This window comes from Pinus tabuliformis, chromosome 2_1 (assembly GCF_031772625.1).
Source record: "Pinus tabuliformis cultivar Carrire ecotype Pingquan chromosome 2_1, CPIR1, whole genome shotgun sequence".
In the NCBI taxonomy this organism is placed as follows: Eukaryota; Viridiplantae; Streptophyta; class Pinopsida; order Pinales; family Pinaceae; genus Pinus; species Pinus tabuliformis.
In genome coordinates, this window is record NC_142299.1 from 828,658,954 (window position 1) to 828,675,903 (window position 16,950).

The following is a 16,950-nucleotide window of genomic DNA, read 5'->3' on the forward strand; positions in this document are numbered from 1 at the left end:
CTTAAAAACATAAATTATATTTTTTTCATAAATTATATTTTTCTGGAAAAAAAAACAAGAAACGTCGATTTATATAATGTAGTAGTACATTTGTCCCAATTGCCATAATTTCATACATTTTGTGAACATAATCTCCAAACATATTGCCTTAAAAATTACCATTAGATTTTCCTAACTCTACATTTTTATAGATATCCATCCCTAGTCCTTATTCATGAAGGAAACCTGGAGACAATAGGAACGCCATAGATTTTCTTTACCATAGCGATGGCACGTTAGATTCTCAATATTTTCACGCTTACCATTTGCTTTTGCTTTGAGTCTGGTAAGGATTATTCCAACAACTCCATTTTCGCTCAAGTTTTTGTCCGACATACTTTGGAAAATCAGAATTTTAAGATATAACTGGTTAATTGAGTAAAAATGGATAAGTATCATAAATATTTAAATTAAAATATTTTTATATTATATAAATAACTTTATTTGAATTTTTATTATTATTGAATTAGAAAAATTTTAATATATGAATTAAGTATATGTGTATTTAAAAAAACATATAACAAAACTTTTAACCATAAAAATTTATTTTTATTTTATTATAAATTTTTTAAATTAATAATAATTGTTGTTACAATATTATAAATCGATATATAATTTACAAATACTTATATTTAGGGGAGGGTCGCCATTACCTGTGCGCCCTCCCCGCCACGTCGGAAAACCACGTGACAAAGCGCATGGAGCCGGTACGACACTTGTCCACCGTGGAGCTCCACGTGTTGGGCATCATGTCATCCCATAAAACTTTCACTCCACGCCATTTCCTCCATTTGTTTGGGGTCATTGCTGCGATGTTCCATTTTCCCTTTGTCTTTCTGCTCGGGGCCGGTTGTTGGGCGAAGCCCCCCGCCGAAGATGGCGCGGGACGGCCCCAGAACCTACGCGCTTCGTCCTGTATTCATGTGTTGTTGCAAGCGTTTGTTCGATTGATAGGGTTTGTGGACCTGCGCACTTCGTCTGGTATGCAGGTGCTGGTGCAAATGTTTGTTGGAGGTTTAGGGTTTGTGGTTGGAACATCGCTTCTGCTTTTCTTGTGGTTTTCTGCCTAGATTTCTTGGTCGTTCTGGACTGCCGGTAGTTTAGGGTTTCTCTGGTGGTGGTCTTATTCGGCAATTTTGTTGTTTGGGGAGGAGTCGGTTGCAGTTTTACTGAGCTCGAGGTAATTTCTTAATTTGTTGTTAATTTTTGTTTTGTGCTGGTATTTTTGGTGGTTTTCTGTTGTCTAACGGCCTTTTCTTCTCGTTGCAGGTGTGGAAAAGGTCGTTGCAGGTGTGGAGAAGGTCTGGCGAGCTCTGAGGAAGGTCGGCGACCATCCATGGCCTATATCTGGTAGGATTTTAATCCTACCAACAATTTATCTGTGTTTTTCAACACAAACAACTCTATTTGGATATTTTGTAAACCTTCTGAGGCATTTTTTGAGGGTTTAGGGTTTTTGTGGATATTTTGATGTTGTTTATTGTTGAGGGTTTAGGGTTTTTGTGGAAATTTCATTGTTTTCGCTATTATTTTCGTCGTCCCGTGCCATCCTTGGAGATTAAGATGCCAATGGAATCACTTGGAATGTCATCCCGTCCTATCCTCGGTCGTCCCGTGCCCTCGACTGTCCAGTGCCATCCTCGACGGAGGGCTTCGCCCAACAACAGGCCCCAAGCAAAAAGATAAAGGGAAAACGGAACATCGCAGCACTGACCACAAACAAACCCTCGAAACCCTCCTCTCTTTTGGTATGACTTAATTTCTTATATGTCTAATAGATTCCTTGTTTTCGTTGTTATTTTTGCCCCGTGCCATCCTTGGCCGTCCCATGCCATCCTCGGCGGAGGGCTTCGCCCAACAACTGGCCAGGACAACAATTCCCTCTCCTCTTGGCCCGCAATTCTGCTCTCCTCTTGGCATCAAGGACAGAGCACAGGCTCTGTCTGTCAACAGATAAAATGTGTTCCAACTGTTGCAGTTTGTAGCCACCTCAATTGAAATTTTTGTGTCCTGTTTTTTGTGGGGTTGAGAAGAGATTTGGGTTTAGAACTGGCTTTTAAATATTAATCAAATTCTGCAGGTTGTCGTAACTAGACAAAGTTTCAGTCCTTTTATAGAAATTTTTGTGTCCTGTTTTTTGTGGGGTTGAGAAGAGATTTGGGTTTAGAACTGGCTTTTAAATATTAATCAAATTCTGTAGGTTGTCGTAACTAGACAAAGTTTCAGTCCTTTTATAGAAATTTTTGTGTCCTATTTTTTGTGGGGTTGAGGAGAGATTTGGGTTTAGAACTAGCTTTTAAATATTAATCAAATTCTGTAGGTTGTCATAGCTAGAAAAAGTTTCAATCCTTTTTGTTGTAATGAGGTATCCTCTCTGCATCTCAAATTCCTTAATTTTACTTAATTTGTTACCCAGTGTTTCTCCGCATTTTTGGAACAATGCATCCATTACTTCTCTGAAATGGTGTTTAAGTAGACTCTTTGTCGCTGCTCTCAATTTACTTGCATAACGTTTCCCTTAAGCTTCCCTTTTAAAAGTTGATCCTCTCATGGCATCCATCACTTGTCTTCACCTCGTCCATGAAAGCTTTTCTTAGGAACTTCACTCTTTGTATTTGAAATGAAGCCTCTCTCGCTATTTTGCTGCTCACCTATCCAATAGTTTCATCTTGCAATTTTCTTAAATTCACTTTAAAAATAATTTTCAGGTTCCAACCACTCTGAATGACTGCAATCCACTTCTCGAGATCAATGGATATCATTATTAAGCCATTGCACTTTTGTAGAAAGTCATTAGATTGACTAATTTGAGTATATTTACAGTTAAGCAAATTTGTTGTTATTTTGGTTGGGCTGAAAATAACAAATTCTTTAATGGCCATATGTATGGGGCTGCATAAGTCTACCATTGAAGTTATTTATCTATGAGCATATATAGCTTCCCTACATTTATATCTATGAACAAATTAATTATCTGTTGTTAACCCTTAATTATCTAACAAAACTTACATGCCATGAACCAATGAAAATCAGTGCACCAAATAGAATGAAAAATATACAATTGAAACGTTCAATTTGTTTCAATTTACAAAGGCAAATTCTCCAACAGCTTTGAGTGGATTCTCAATTTACACAGTGCAGTTTTGATCTATAACACTTGATTTATTGGCCATTCAATTTAGAAGACAAAATTCTCCAAACTGCTTTGAGTGGATTCTCATTTATACAACACTTTTCCATTAGTTTACATTTTGATAGTCCCCTGGATTTAATACTATTGTTGTAAATGTGGATTATATCATCATAACTGAATAATTAGATCTTGAATTCTTTTTGGAAATCTAATTTGATGCAACCATAAAATAAATAAACAAATAAGGAGTTCACACATTTTACAGTCGATTCCAAAACCGGTTACTCATGGTTCTGCGAAGCACACCTTGAATGTTGAGATTGAAGGCAGCCTTTGGAAAAATATCACCATCATCTTTTTCTGTAGAATTCATGTAGAGAAAACTAGGTATAATCTTAATGACCTTTTCCTGCATTTTCCTAATTTTCTCCTCAGAATAACTGCTCAATACATCCTCGATTTTGAGGGTGTTTCTAGAATTCACCAATCTCTCCTCTGCAATAATAACATAGTAGGTTTCTGGGTCTGAAGGAAGATGCCATGTGTATTTCTCATACGCAGAATCCCTTTTGAAAAATATGGGTATACACCGAGCTATCAACCCATGGAAAGTTAATCGCCAGGTCAGGGAATTCCCGGGCTGTTGCAGGCAAAAATTGGCCTTCATCAATTCCTGCATTAGGGCCTCCGGCCTGTGACTACACTGCATCTTAGTGCAATTCACCATTAGCCATTTCAAAGAATCCATGCATCACTCAATAATGTCAATTCCCTCTCCTCTTGGCATCAAGGACAGATCATAGGCTCTATCTGTCAGAAGATAAAATGTGTTTAGGTTCTCTAATGTTAACAAGCCTTCAGAATTGTCTTTGTATATAAAATTTATGTTTGTTTGTTTGTCCCCTTCTCTATTAGTTTACAAGAAAATTTTGTTCACGATGATGGGCTGCCATAGCTGGGCTTCATGCCCTGGCTATCTTGATGTACAGTTCTATATATACATGATTAAATGATAGGTTTTTTCCTGCTCTACTTAATAATGAGTGCTCTCTAAAAATTATTATGAGATAAGACTATTTGGTCATTTGATTTCTGTATTTAGCCTTTTCCATATGCAACTTGATAATGCGTGCACTCAATTTCTCAAGTGTCGCCTCAATAAATAAAATTATCAGTGCCTTTTTGACATTTAATAAAACTTATTATGAGGTAGATTTCCTCCTCATTTGAGACTATTTGGTCATTTTATTTTTGTATTTAGCCATTTTCCTAAGCCTTTGGCCATTATCTCTTTTCCAGAGTTGGAATGGAACGTTATTATTGAATTCCCAAACATTGCAACAATGACCCCGAACAAATGGAGGAAATGGCGCGGACATAGAATTTTATGTGATGAACCGATGCCCAACACATGGACCTCCACAGTGGACAGGTGTCATACCGGATCCATGCACTTTGACACGTGGTTTTGCAACGGGGCGGGGAGGGCGCACAGAATAACTTATAGAAATAGTTTTATCATAGTTAATATTTTACAGAAAGACATATTCCATTGAAAATTTCTTATCAACACATAGTTAGGTTGCCACAAGAAATCACTACTAGGTTGTAAGCCAAAATGTTTCTTGTGACAAGAAAAAGATACAATCTAGTGTTGTAAGCCAAAATGTTTTTGTGACAAGAAAAAGATACAATCTAGTGTTGTAAGCCAAAATGTTTTTGTGCCAAGAAAAAGATACAATCCATCCAAAATCCACATCATAATGTGGTTAGAACCACAAACATATGACACCACTATTCTTTATGGCCCTGAGAATATTGAGTGCCAAAACTCCCTGAGTTACCTTCTTGAGCCAGGTAGGTTGGCCTACCAGTCAAGGGCTAATTAGGAAATGGTTGATTGCTTCCATATGATTGATTCCAATTTGGAGCTTCCAGCCATGAGGTACTGAGTACCCATACCTCACATTTTCACTACTGACCCCTACATTAAGTGGAGGTGTGTAATGGGCATACAGATAATTGACACCAACTCTGGTAGGAACAAGGCAAGTGGGTAAACCCTCTGTTTGATAGTGTGGCACTTGAATGTTTATGAGATCTTGGAATAATGGTGTATTATATGCAATGGAGTCCAATGATTTTGAAATAATCCTAGTTTCATCAGCTATTCTTGTATCGTTGATCATCCCTTGTTCCTTTTCCAGCATTTGTTGTGTCATTCGTTTTTCCTTTTCCTGTCTTGCTATTTGCTTTTGTTGGTCTTTAACTTGCCTTGCTTTATCTCTTTCAATCCTTTCATCTACTCGACGTTGTGCTACAACAATCCTTGTTGCCTTCTTCTCCTTGACTAGATCCTTCATTTTCTGTTTTAATTCTTGCATTTCAAATCTCTTTTTTTTTTCAGACTCAACTAACAAGTTCATAGAGTCCTCCGAGGTGAGTAACTTTGAGCTTCAGCCTAGACGAAGACTACCCGGTGCACCTTTTTTTTTTTCCATTGATACTCTCTCTACTCGTAGCTTTAGGAACCGTCCAAGTGTCCTCTCCACCCCTCCACCTGCATGTCATTGCTTGGTACTTCCATTTCAGTATCTGTTGAAACTGGTTGAACTATATCATTATCTTCATTTGATTCCTCATTATGTCCCTCATCTTCTTCCATTCATCTATTGTCCACAAAAAAATGAACAATTTCACTGTTCAATTCTGCTGGTTGTGAGGGCATGTTCATGCTTTCTTCATTGGTTGCTGAGACATTATGCGCATTCATATTGATCATTGCTTCTGCTAGCCATGAAGGTGGCGTTACTTGGCTTGGAAATGTCAATTGGTCATTGTCAACTACATGTTCAACAATATCAGCAACATGAATTTCATGTTCTTGAGTTGGTGGAACGATCTCCATGTTACTGTGAATTTGTTCATTGTTATATTGTGTTTCACATACAGTTTCATCATCCTCAGAATATAAGTGTCCTTGAGACACGGAAATCATATTACCAGCTGCGACAAAATCATCTTTTTCATCTACTTCTTACACTTCAACACCTGTTTGGGCATTCCCTTCTTCCTGACCATCCACATGAAATGCTTGGCTACAACCAGTATCATGCATAAGAGCATCATAGTTCAGTGGCCAGATTCCTATCCTCCTAAAGCCAGCCTTGATATTTGATTGTGTCAAAGCCCTTTTAAAATCTTTACTTGCAAGCTCTGCTAACTCAAACCTTTTCACCTCAACCCCTGGATTTTTTGCCATCCATGTAGCGCGCTCCGACCAGAAATAGTTCTTGAAAGGGCCAAACACACTAACATCAAGGGGTTGCAGTCTGTGAGTGTTATGAGTGGGCAATGTCAATAGGTCGATGCCTAAATTGTTTGCTTCCTCAATTGTTTGTACAACCATGTGGCTCCCATGGCCATATAATATCAAAAGGTGTATGTTATTAGGCGAGACACCACCTAGTACCGATGCAGCAAAGTGAAAAAGCCAACTTAGAAATAGTTATTTAGTCATCCATGCATGGGGATGTGCAGCCATGCATGCACCTGGTTCACAGTTCTGTATATAGTTTTTTAGTTGATTTTTACCTTTGAATAGATAAAATCCTGGGATTGAAGTACCAATTGCATTGACTCAACATAAAATAGTTATCCACTCCCTGCTGTTGGGAAAAATCTTTGGCACATTTCAGCTCCCTCTCTTGGTAATTATCTGCATGCCACAATTCCTCCCTGCTTGTAAACCTTTTTCATCATAGTTCCATACATGGTCTTCTCCATAAGAATGTTTATCGTAAGCACAAGAAATTGAGTCATAGAACTTTTGCACAACTGCAGGGCGCAAATTTAATGCTGCCTCTGTCAAGGTCCTCAACAGTATGCAATACAAGTTTTGTATGCATTTTTTAAAACCCAAACCACCATGATTTACCAGGAAACCCATCTTTGAAAGAGTTTTTCCTCCCTTGAGAGACTTGAGCAACTGTTGATTTGAGTTGTATCAACTCTAGCCCATGTCCCAGTTGGGCCATCTCTTTACACGACTCAACCACCTCAGCCTCCTCCTCATCAATCATAACTGTAAGAGGCCCTCTACATTTTGTATGAGTTAGTCCATTTATGAAATAATGTATTGATGAGGGAGGAATACCATGTTTTTTTGCAGATGCCCGAACTGAGTATCCATTAAACTTTATGTCGTCAATTGCAACTAACATTTGTTCTTTTGTCCATCCTCTTATAGCACTGATCTTTTTAGTTGAGCTTGCCCCTTGGACTGTTGTTGATGGTGGTTCTATGGCTGATAGCGTGATAACATCAGCTGCTGTCACATGGTCATCATCAACAATGTTCCCTGGTGCACTGTTGGCATTGACATCACCTGGCTTGTCCTCATCAGACGATGTGCATCGCAACTGCGCACCCCTTGTCACTCTCCTACCACTTCTCCTTGTACGAGAAGAGTAACTTCCTTTTTCCATAGATACAACAACCTGTAAAATTATTGAATGCATTTAGACATTAGAATATTTGTAAATTATGCATTATTACTTTTGCAAAAATACTTCTGCTTTATTACAGGAAATTATCAACATGTATGTTAGTATCCTTGAAAAATCAAATATACATAATCATTTTGTTGTATGTTGGTTTGATAACTGGTCTTTACACTTGACATACCATGACTGTATTGATTGGTTTTGTTATACATTTCCCAACAAAGCTCTTGTTCATTTTGACTACTTAAAATATTGTTTTGTTGTTTGTTGTTTGTTGTTTGTTGTTTTTTTGTTGTTTTGTTGTTTTCTGTAAGTGATTGGCTCACATTGAAATATGTATTATTATAGAAGTCGAAGATTACAAATAGAGTTCATGCCTCAACATCCCTTTCTCCAAACCTGTCCTTTGACCACATCCCTATGTTCCCACTGCACTGATGTAACTGGAAGAAAACTTAGATTTTTAGAACAACCAAATAGGCAACCAAAAGCCAAATTATCTTGAGTTTTTAGCTTCGTCGATTTTGATTATTACATTCTGAGTCTCTCCATTGACCTTTGTTCACCTATTTACACAGTGTTTTAGCTAAGGCATAAGCAAGAGAAAAGTGCACATATATTTTTTTTCACTATGTCTCTTATCATTTGCCAGTGATATTGCACATGCTAGCATCATTAGAACCATGGCTATGGCTAAGGAAGAAGTTCCTTCACATTCAGTTACTCTATTGATCACAACTTGTGATGTTTTGGTTATCAGTAGTTATGTGCATAAAAAGCCTTGACTCCACGCTTTCATCATGTAGAGAAAGAAATGTTGAATAATGGGGTAATTAAAATAAAGGAAAAGTTGGATCATGTTTCCAAGAAATCTGCTCAACTATAATATTTCATAGATTTGACTTCCAAAATGTTGAATTGCATTACTTCGTAGTCTCTCATTGCAAATTACAACTTTCTTTTGCCTCAGAAGATGGGCAGAAAGCTAGGAATAAGTAGGACAAAAAGCCAAGGAAAAGAGGAAGGCCTACGACCAAAAAGCGAAAATATCCAAAGCTAGACAAACTTGATCCATGTATCACAAAAACAAAACGATAGTTAGCACCCATAATTTGCATGACACATACAACATTGGTTTCCAGGTGATAGACCAAGATTAAAGTAAAATCTTGTCCTAGGTCATTTGGAGGATAGGCAACCAAAAGCCAAATTATCTTCAGTTTCTAGCTTAGTTGATTTTGATTATTACATTCTGAGTCTCTCCATTAACCTTTTTTCACCTATTTACACAGTGTTTTAGCTAAGAGAAATGTGCACATATATTTTGTTTCACTCTATCTCGTATCATTTACTAGTGATATTACACATGCTAGCATCATTAGAACCATGGCAATGGCCAAAGAAGAAGTTCCTTCACATTCAGTTACTTTATTGATCACAACTTGTGATGTTTTGGTTATCGGTAGTTATGTGCCTCAGAAGATGCGCATAAAGCTAGGAATATGTAGGACAAAAAGCGAACGAAAGGAGGAAGGCCTGTGACCAAAAAGCGAGAATATTTAAAGCTCGACAAACTTGATCCATGTAGCACATAAAAAAAATGATAGTCAGCACCCATAATTTTCATGACACACAACATTCGTTTCCAGGTGATAGATCAAGATTAAAGTAAAATCTTGTCCTATAAGAATGCTTTGGACATCCTTGGATTAAGCAAATAACGCCTTCAATTATATAAATCACAAAAAAAATTCCATATCTGAGACAATGAATATATAGAACTTGTTCAAGAAATATGCATTGCATGGGCTGGGGAACTTTTAAGATAACCTACAAATATACATTGCATGGGTTGGGGAACTTTTAAGATAACCTACAAATATACATTGCATGGGTTGGGGAACTTTTAAGATAACCTACAAAAGCAACTATGGGTTGTAGAGTTGCTGTCTACAGCTCGTAATATTTTACTAAAAAGGGATGACAATGATCATATTGAATGTGAGTTGGAAAAAGTGGTGAAGCTTGTTAGGTATGTGGGTAATAAAGATGTATTTTCTAAATTTTGCAAGGAAATACTTTCTCGCAAATTGTTGTTCAATAATAAAAAGGTAATTGAAAATCATGAATGGAGTTTGTTGTCAAAGCTCAAGGTTCAGTGTGGTTCACAGCTTACATTCAAGATGGAGGCCATGGTTAATGATTTTGTCCTTAACCAAGAAATGCAAGCTACCTTTCATGATATTTCGAAACAACAAAATCATCTTACAATAGATTTCTCCCCTGCAGTGTTGAATATGGCAATGTGGCCAACCTACCAACGCTCCCAACTTAATCTGCCATCTCAGATGCTTACTTGTGTTGAGGTTTTCGAGCACTTCTATTCTACCCAACATAAAAATAGGAAGCTTACATGAATACATTCACTGGGCACATGTGATATCATCTCCCATTTTGACCACAAGCATATAGACATGACAATAACAACCTATCAAGCAGTTATGCTATTGTTGTTCAATGAATCCCAAAAATTGACGTATGAAGACACTAAATTTTTGTTGAATTTACCAGATGAAGATGTTGGGAGATTGTTGCATTCACTTGCATGTAGAAATTAGAAAATTCTTTTGAAGCAGCCACCCATCAAAACAATAGCTCCACATGATACTTTTGAATTCAATTCTGCTTTTACACATAAAATGGCCAGGATTAAGGTTCCACTTCCTAGCCTCATTAATGAGAAGAAAAAAGTCACAAGGACCGTGGAAAAAGATAGAAAACTAGCCATTGAAGCCGTCATAGTTCGTATCATGAAAAGTAGAAAGGTTTTGCATCATCAATGATTATTGAGTAATGTATCTAGCAACTTGAAGGCACGTTAAAAGCCAACAGTAAATCACTGGAAAAGGGCATTAAAGATTTGATATCAAGGGATTTATTGTGACCAGATGAACAAGATCCCAATATATACATATATGTAGCTTGATCAAAACTCCGCTCTTGTGGTGGTGGAGTTAATAAAATGTGGTCATGCATATATTGATCATCAAACCAAGAGAAGTAAAGGAGTATAGAGAGGAAAAGATAAATTCTCCATGGAGAAATTGACCTATTGCAAAGTATTTAATGTTGATTTATGAAATCTATGTACTCAATTTTCCTTACTGTATGTTTTCATCTAAATGGACAACAGTATTTTCCTTAATATATGTTTTCATCTTATAACTTGATTCCCCTTAATAGTCTTTTCGTTATTGTCTATTTTTGTCATATCCTTGTTGTTATATCTCGGTGCTCCTTAACAGTGTTTTCCTTACAGTCTGTTTTCATCTAATCCTCCTGGTTATATGTCGGCTCTTCTTAAGTAGTAGTCATTTGATTATGCTTTTCAATAAAACCTTAACGGGCACATCAATACATCTATAATTCTAAACATAAAAATAGAAATAGGTGAATTGTGAAATAGAACTATAGGCTGTGTGTTTATTTTCATGAAAGTGAAATTGAATCTGTAAGAAGGTGAATTGTGAAATAGAACTGTAGGTTGTGTGTTGATTTTCATGAAAGCGAAATTGAATCTATAAGAACTGAAACTGTAAGAACTCTGATAAATGAAAATAAAACCGTAAGAAGAATTTGTTTTAATTGATATAACTAACCTGGATATACTAGCAACTGTTTTGTGATGTTGTCTTCAAGTTTGTTGAATAGTTTGAAAGCATAAGATTCAACTTCAACAGTGGTCGAACTTCTTTTATAGTTTTTGTCACTAAAATATAATTGGTGGACATGGATGGACATGGATTGCAATGGCTTCAATTTGAATGTGTGGTCTGGATTTAATTTGATGTGATGTAATGGTTGGGAATTGGTTATTTGTTGATCCATGTGCTTCGATCTGTGTTAATGAGAAATAGAGTGAGTTGGGTGTCATTTACTGCAGTAATTGGGTCTGGGTGTCATTTATTGAACAAAGTGGGTTTAAATGTTATTAGGTTGGGTGTCATTTATTGAACATAGGATGTTTAGTTGTTGAATAACACAGCAGTTATGGCTGACATACATTCCCTTTTGTTATGTGTGGGTAGGCATATTTATTTGGGATGCAAAGCTGCAGTTCTGATGAGTGGGGGTTGAAGTGACTACTGCTTTGTACTTCTGTAATATACCATTTTGGAAGCCTTTATGGTTTTAGATGTTTTCTAGCTGGGTCAATATGGTTTGCAGTCTTAAGTAGTAAAATACTATTTATGGATAGTTGTGGGCCTAGTCAATGTATGGGGAGATTTTCGACATAAATTAATACTTATTTATACTTAATGTTATTTATCTTTGTTTAAATATTGGTTTCAAAAGTCTCAATTTATGGTAGTTTTGTGGGACCAGTACTATATGAATTACTTGTCCCTGCATCAAGTCAACCCCGTGCCATATTCCAAGAATGAATGTGGGATCTCATAGAATAACCAATCCAAGAAAAACCATGGGAATCGAGAGGTTAAACAACCTCCACCCTCATCAAACCATGATTACACAAAAATCGGTGCACCGATCACAACCCAGCTAAGCTTGGAATGGCATCTAGAATCCATCACTATCCTTCAGGAAATTTTCATCTCCTTGTCTCTTAGGGTTTACTGCAATTCAATCCCAAATCACTATGCCCTAAACTAAGACATTCGCTTAGGCTTTACCACAATCCAAACCAAGATCACTACACCCTAAACAAGACTTCTCCCTTAAGCTTTATCATGTATCTGACCAAAATGGGTCAAGGGATTCCTAGGCCTTTGGGAATGGAACTTGGGACCACCTCTGCCCCAGATTCCAAAATCCATCCATCAAACCAAAGATTGAAAACTGAGATAAACATCCCAACACCATGGAAACTTGAAAAATGCAACGAGAGCCTAAAGATCACTATCATAACCCAGAAAAACCATTCCAATGAGAGTAAGAGAACCATACACTAGCATGCAAATACATCTATGTCCAAACTAGGTAGGAAATCACACATGCAAAACCTTACCTACAAGTATTCCTGTTGAAGCTTCTTGATCCTGCTTTTCTTCCTTGATCCTTGCTTACCTTCCTTTCCTTTTGCTTGGTTTTCCATGCATTATCCAAACTGAGAGTGCTCGAAGAAAAATTTAAGTGATGAGGAGAGTGAGAGAGATAGAGAATAATGAGAGAGATCCAAACTTGAACTTGACAAAAGGTTACCAATGGATCCTGAGAAGCCTTTTTATTAATGATGCCTTTATTTTGTCCATTTTCCATTATTTTCCTTCAATTTCCTCCTCACATGCAACCTGTGACCTTTTACCTTCTTTTTCTCCTATTTTCTTTTATTTTCATTAATAAATGTCCCAAAAATGTCGTTTTTGATTTTAATGCCTTTGCCTTAGCCTTTTCAAATTTTCCTTAGCCAAAAAACACATCCAATGATGTCCACTAGGATATCTTTGCCCAATATTTAGCTTGGAATATGTGTCCCTTACCCGTGGTCTTATTTTTCCTTTATTAACTTTTATTATATGTACTTTTCATCAGGATTGCTACATAATAAAATTTTCTATGTAAATGAAATAAGGATACTTGATATAAGATGCAAACCTTTCATTTCCTAAGAAATGACTCTTATTGAGGCCAAGGATGATGTTTGCTTCTAATAGTAAATAATTTCCCCCTAAGCCAATTCTATCTTCCTTTGTTTGATCTCTTATATATGCCTTCTTGCCTCTAGTTTGGGACTAATCTTATGGGCCTAGTTTTATCTTTTGGCCTCTTATCACTCCACACTTATGCTGCAACACCTCTTGTTCTCACAACACAAAATGTTGATGAGTATACCTATTGGAATGATGTTGGCTACACTTTCTTCTTCTCCAACAAGGGGACTCATTCTTACGTAAATCCTTCAGAGGCACCTCTATGAATAAACGTTATGATCATTGGATTGTACTCCTTTTGGCTTCATTTGAAGCCATTCACTTCTTTTAATGAAGAGGATCTCAGGATCTACTCCCCTTAGACATATTTTCGTGCTTTTTCTTCTAAACCTTCATAGGTTGAGTCTTGATCGAAGAATTACATTTCAACACTTTATTTACCCCTTCTTGGTAATTATCTTGACTGTTAACGGTTATAGCACAGTTCTCCTTCCTTTCCTCTTTCTTCATCCAAATATTTTTGCTTCCTTTTCATTGTGTTTGAAGCATTTTCTTATTGCAAGACATACATAGTGATCTACCATGAGGGTAAGAGGATCATTCGTCTTAACTCTACTTATTTTTCTTGTCTGAAAAATTGAATCTATGTAGAGTTTCTTTAATTTGATTTAGCCTACTTGCATTACATTCAATGATGAATAAAACCACACTTCCCTTTGTTTTATTATTTCTTCTAATCTTTAAGGGATGAATTCCTTCGTTTGAATTCTAATTTCAAGAAGAAATCCTGGAATTTTAATACTTGCAAATTTTTTCCTTATCCTCATAATTGCAATAATACTAACATTCAATGTAACTTAAGAATGGAAAAATTGATATTATTGACAACCTTCTTACCAAGTCCTCTCTTGCTAATACCATTCTTATTCTAAGGAATCTCATGCATTCTTGGATTGTAGCTACTAAACATTTTTTTCTTGCTTACATACCATCTACAATCTATGGGTTTATGACTAAAGCTATTGCAAGGAAAGAAATAACCATGAAATAACCTTTGATGTGTCGAGATAATTTGTCCTTGAGGAGAAGAGGACCTTTTCTCGTTCTTCATGTTTCATCAATAGTTGTTTGGATTGCTGTCATTTGCATTTCTTTGTTTCTACTACTTCTTTTGTGTGGAAATCTCCTCTCGTTTCCTTTTTTGTTGTTTATTTATTAGATTTTGTTGTTTCTCTTGTTTTTGTTGTTATCTAATAATTCAATTATGATTCTTGCTATTGGAACCTTTGAATGCCTTAGCTTGACAAGAGGAGTTTTTAACCTTTTCTTTCTTGGGACTTGATTTCTAATTGAATCTCAAACCAACCTTGATGGAAGGGGATGTATAATTGTTGATAATCTCATTTGGAATCTTGGAACCCAATTTTCATTTATAATTTTTAGATATATGATAATTTTCCTTTTCTAGATCATGTCTAAATGAAATAACTTCAACTTGTATTTTATCACAATAAGCTTCCTTCTCATTGAATTGAGTTGTCAGTCTTTCATTAAATCTGTTAGCTTCCTCCTGTTTAACATTAAGATAAACAACAATTTTTCTCAAATTATCATTACTACGATCATATTCTTGCAATTTCTCCTTTTGCTTGATATTAATTTATGAAATCTCCTTGATCTCTTTTAGATAAAATATTAGCTTCCCCTTCAAGTATATTCTTTCATCTAGATCGTTTTATTTACTATCATATGTGTTATCAATGTGATCATAAATATCTAGATTACCTTTTGTATCTATGGAATCTCCCACATGCCTGAGAAGTATTCCTTCTTCATCACTACCAGAGATACTTTCATTTTCTGTTATGGATGAACACTCATGGGATCTCTTTTCATGTTTCTTCCTCTTCTTCAGAGATACCCTTATCAAATATTGATACAAATTTAGGACTTTCTTCTGAACTCCTAAATGTATGACTATATTTCTCCTTAGAAGATGAGCATGAAATCTAGATGATAAATGATGTATTTATTTACATTTATGACAAAAAAATAGCTTATCCTCTAATGTGATTAACCTTTCATCTGAATATTCTTCATCATCTTGAGAGTGATGAGCAACAACTTCTTTATTTCAAGAAAGTTACTCATCTATTGAGCATATTTCCTCTAGGATGCTTTCTTCCTCTTCCTCCTCCTTTTCTTATATCGTCATTAGAGGAAATTTAAGCCTAAAAGTGGCCTCCTAAGGAAAAATAATAAAATAACAGTTAAAATAATCAAATAAGAGTCATGAAGTTTGGAGGGAAAAGAAGAAAACTTCTGTTTTAATTGTATTTCTAACTTGTATCCTTATAGGTTTACTCAAATATCAAGTTTAGATTCTTGTTATATGCAGAATAAATCTCAACACCCAATGAGTAACCATTATATATACTTTTGACAAGACCCACACTGATAAAAATTGAAGATACATTAAAAAGTGTGTTCAACACACATTTTTAATTTATCTTGAATTTTATCAATGTGTATCAACTCAAACTTATTCATAATGGGTACTCATTGGATTTGGAATTTAATTTTGCATTCAACAAGTGTCTACACTTGAAATTTGAGTAAACCTATAAGGAGATAAACAAAAAATACAATTAAAAAAGTAGTTTTTCTTCTTTTCCCTCTAAAATATTTACATGTCCCTGTTTTTAATTTTAAAGTATTTTGATTGGTTTACAGATTATGACATGGAAATTACATAAAAATTCTTGGGAACTTTTAGGCTGAAATTTCCTCTAATGGCAGCAAAATTTGCAGAGTCTGTTTCACAATTTGAGGGAAAAGGTTCTTTAACCTATTTTTGGGCTACACAATTGTATTCTCCATATAAGAAATGGAATTTTTCCCACTTTTCTCTTACAAACTTGTAATGACTTACTTTATCACCATCTACCTTTGGAAATCATTTCTTGATAAACCTTTTGGCCTCTATATCAAATTAATTATTCACTACATATACTACATACAACCAAACAAATAAATCAATGGCCATAAAATGAGCTCCCATTCTAATATTATAGAATATACAATCCATTCCATTAAAAAATGGAACTTCTTCTGAAGCATCTGAGCTAATCTCATGAGATAGAATTTCTTTCAAATCGTAGGTCACCTAATCACCATAGCTATAATATTTATAACTTCTTTACTTAATGTTCTACCATGACAGTTTTCTACTAAACACTACAACTACCAGAGCATTGATCATCTCTCTTGGCACAATCATACTTTCATGCAAATCAATGCTTACCTAGTTGACATCATTGCCCACATAGCTGATGCCACTTTCCATTCTATCATTGCCAATTGTCCAACACTTAATCATGTAAAACATAATGTGAATCAAAAATTCCCATCTACATCTATTCCATTGTTTAGTAGGATCTCCTTGCAAATCCATTACCAAAATACAATTCTCTTTTGCAATACCATTTACTACTATAACACAACTTATTATTACAACATCGATCGATTTTGATTCTACTTTTGCATAGTGATTTTGTTGTACAAACTCTTTTGCATCAATTTCTCCTTGCCATATTCTATT

The 16,950-nt window shown here is 35.6% G+C and overlaps 1 protein-coding gene across 1 annotated transcript; it reads right to left on the bottom strand.

Annotated features, from left to right (window-relative positions):
• Nucleotides 1-3,431: 3,431 nt before the first annotated feature.
• Nucleotides 3,432-3,899, bottom strand: LOC149203210 (xyloglucan galactosyltransferase XLT2-like). Its single transcript, XM_089400151.1, has one exon. It carries the CDS (start codon nucleotides 3,897-3,899, stop codon nucleotides 3,432-3,434), a length of 468 nt encoding a protein of 155 aa, XP_089256277.1.
• Nucleotides 3,900-16,950: the final 13,051 nt, after the last annotated feature.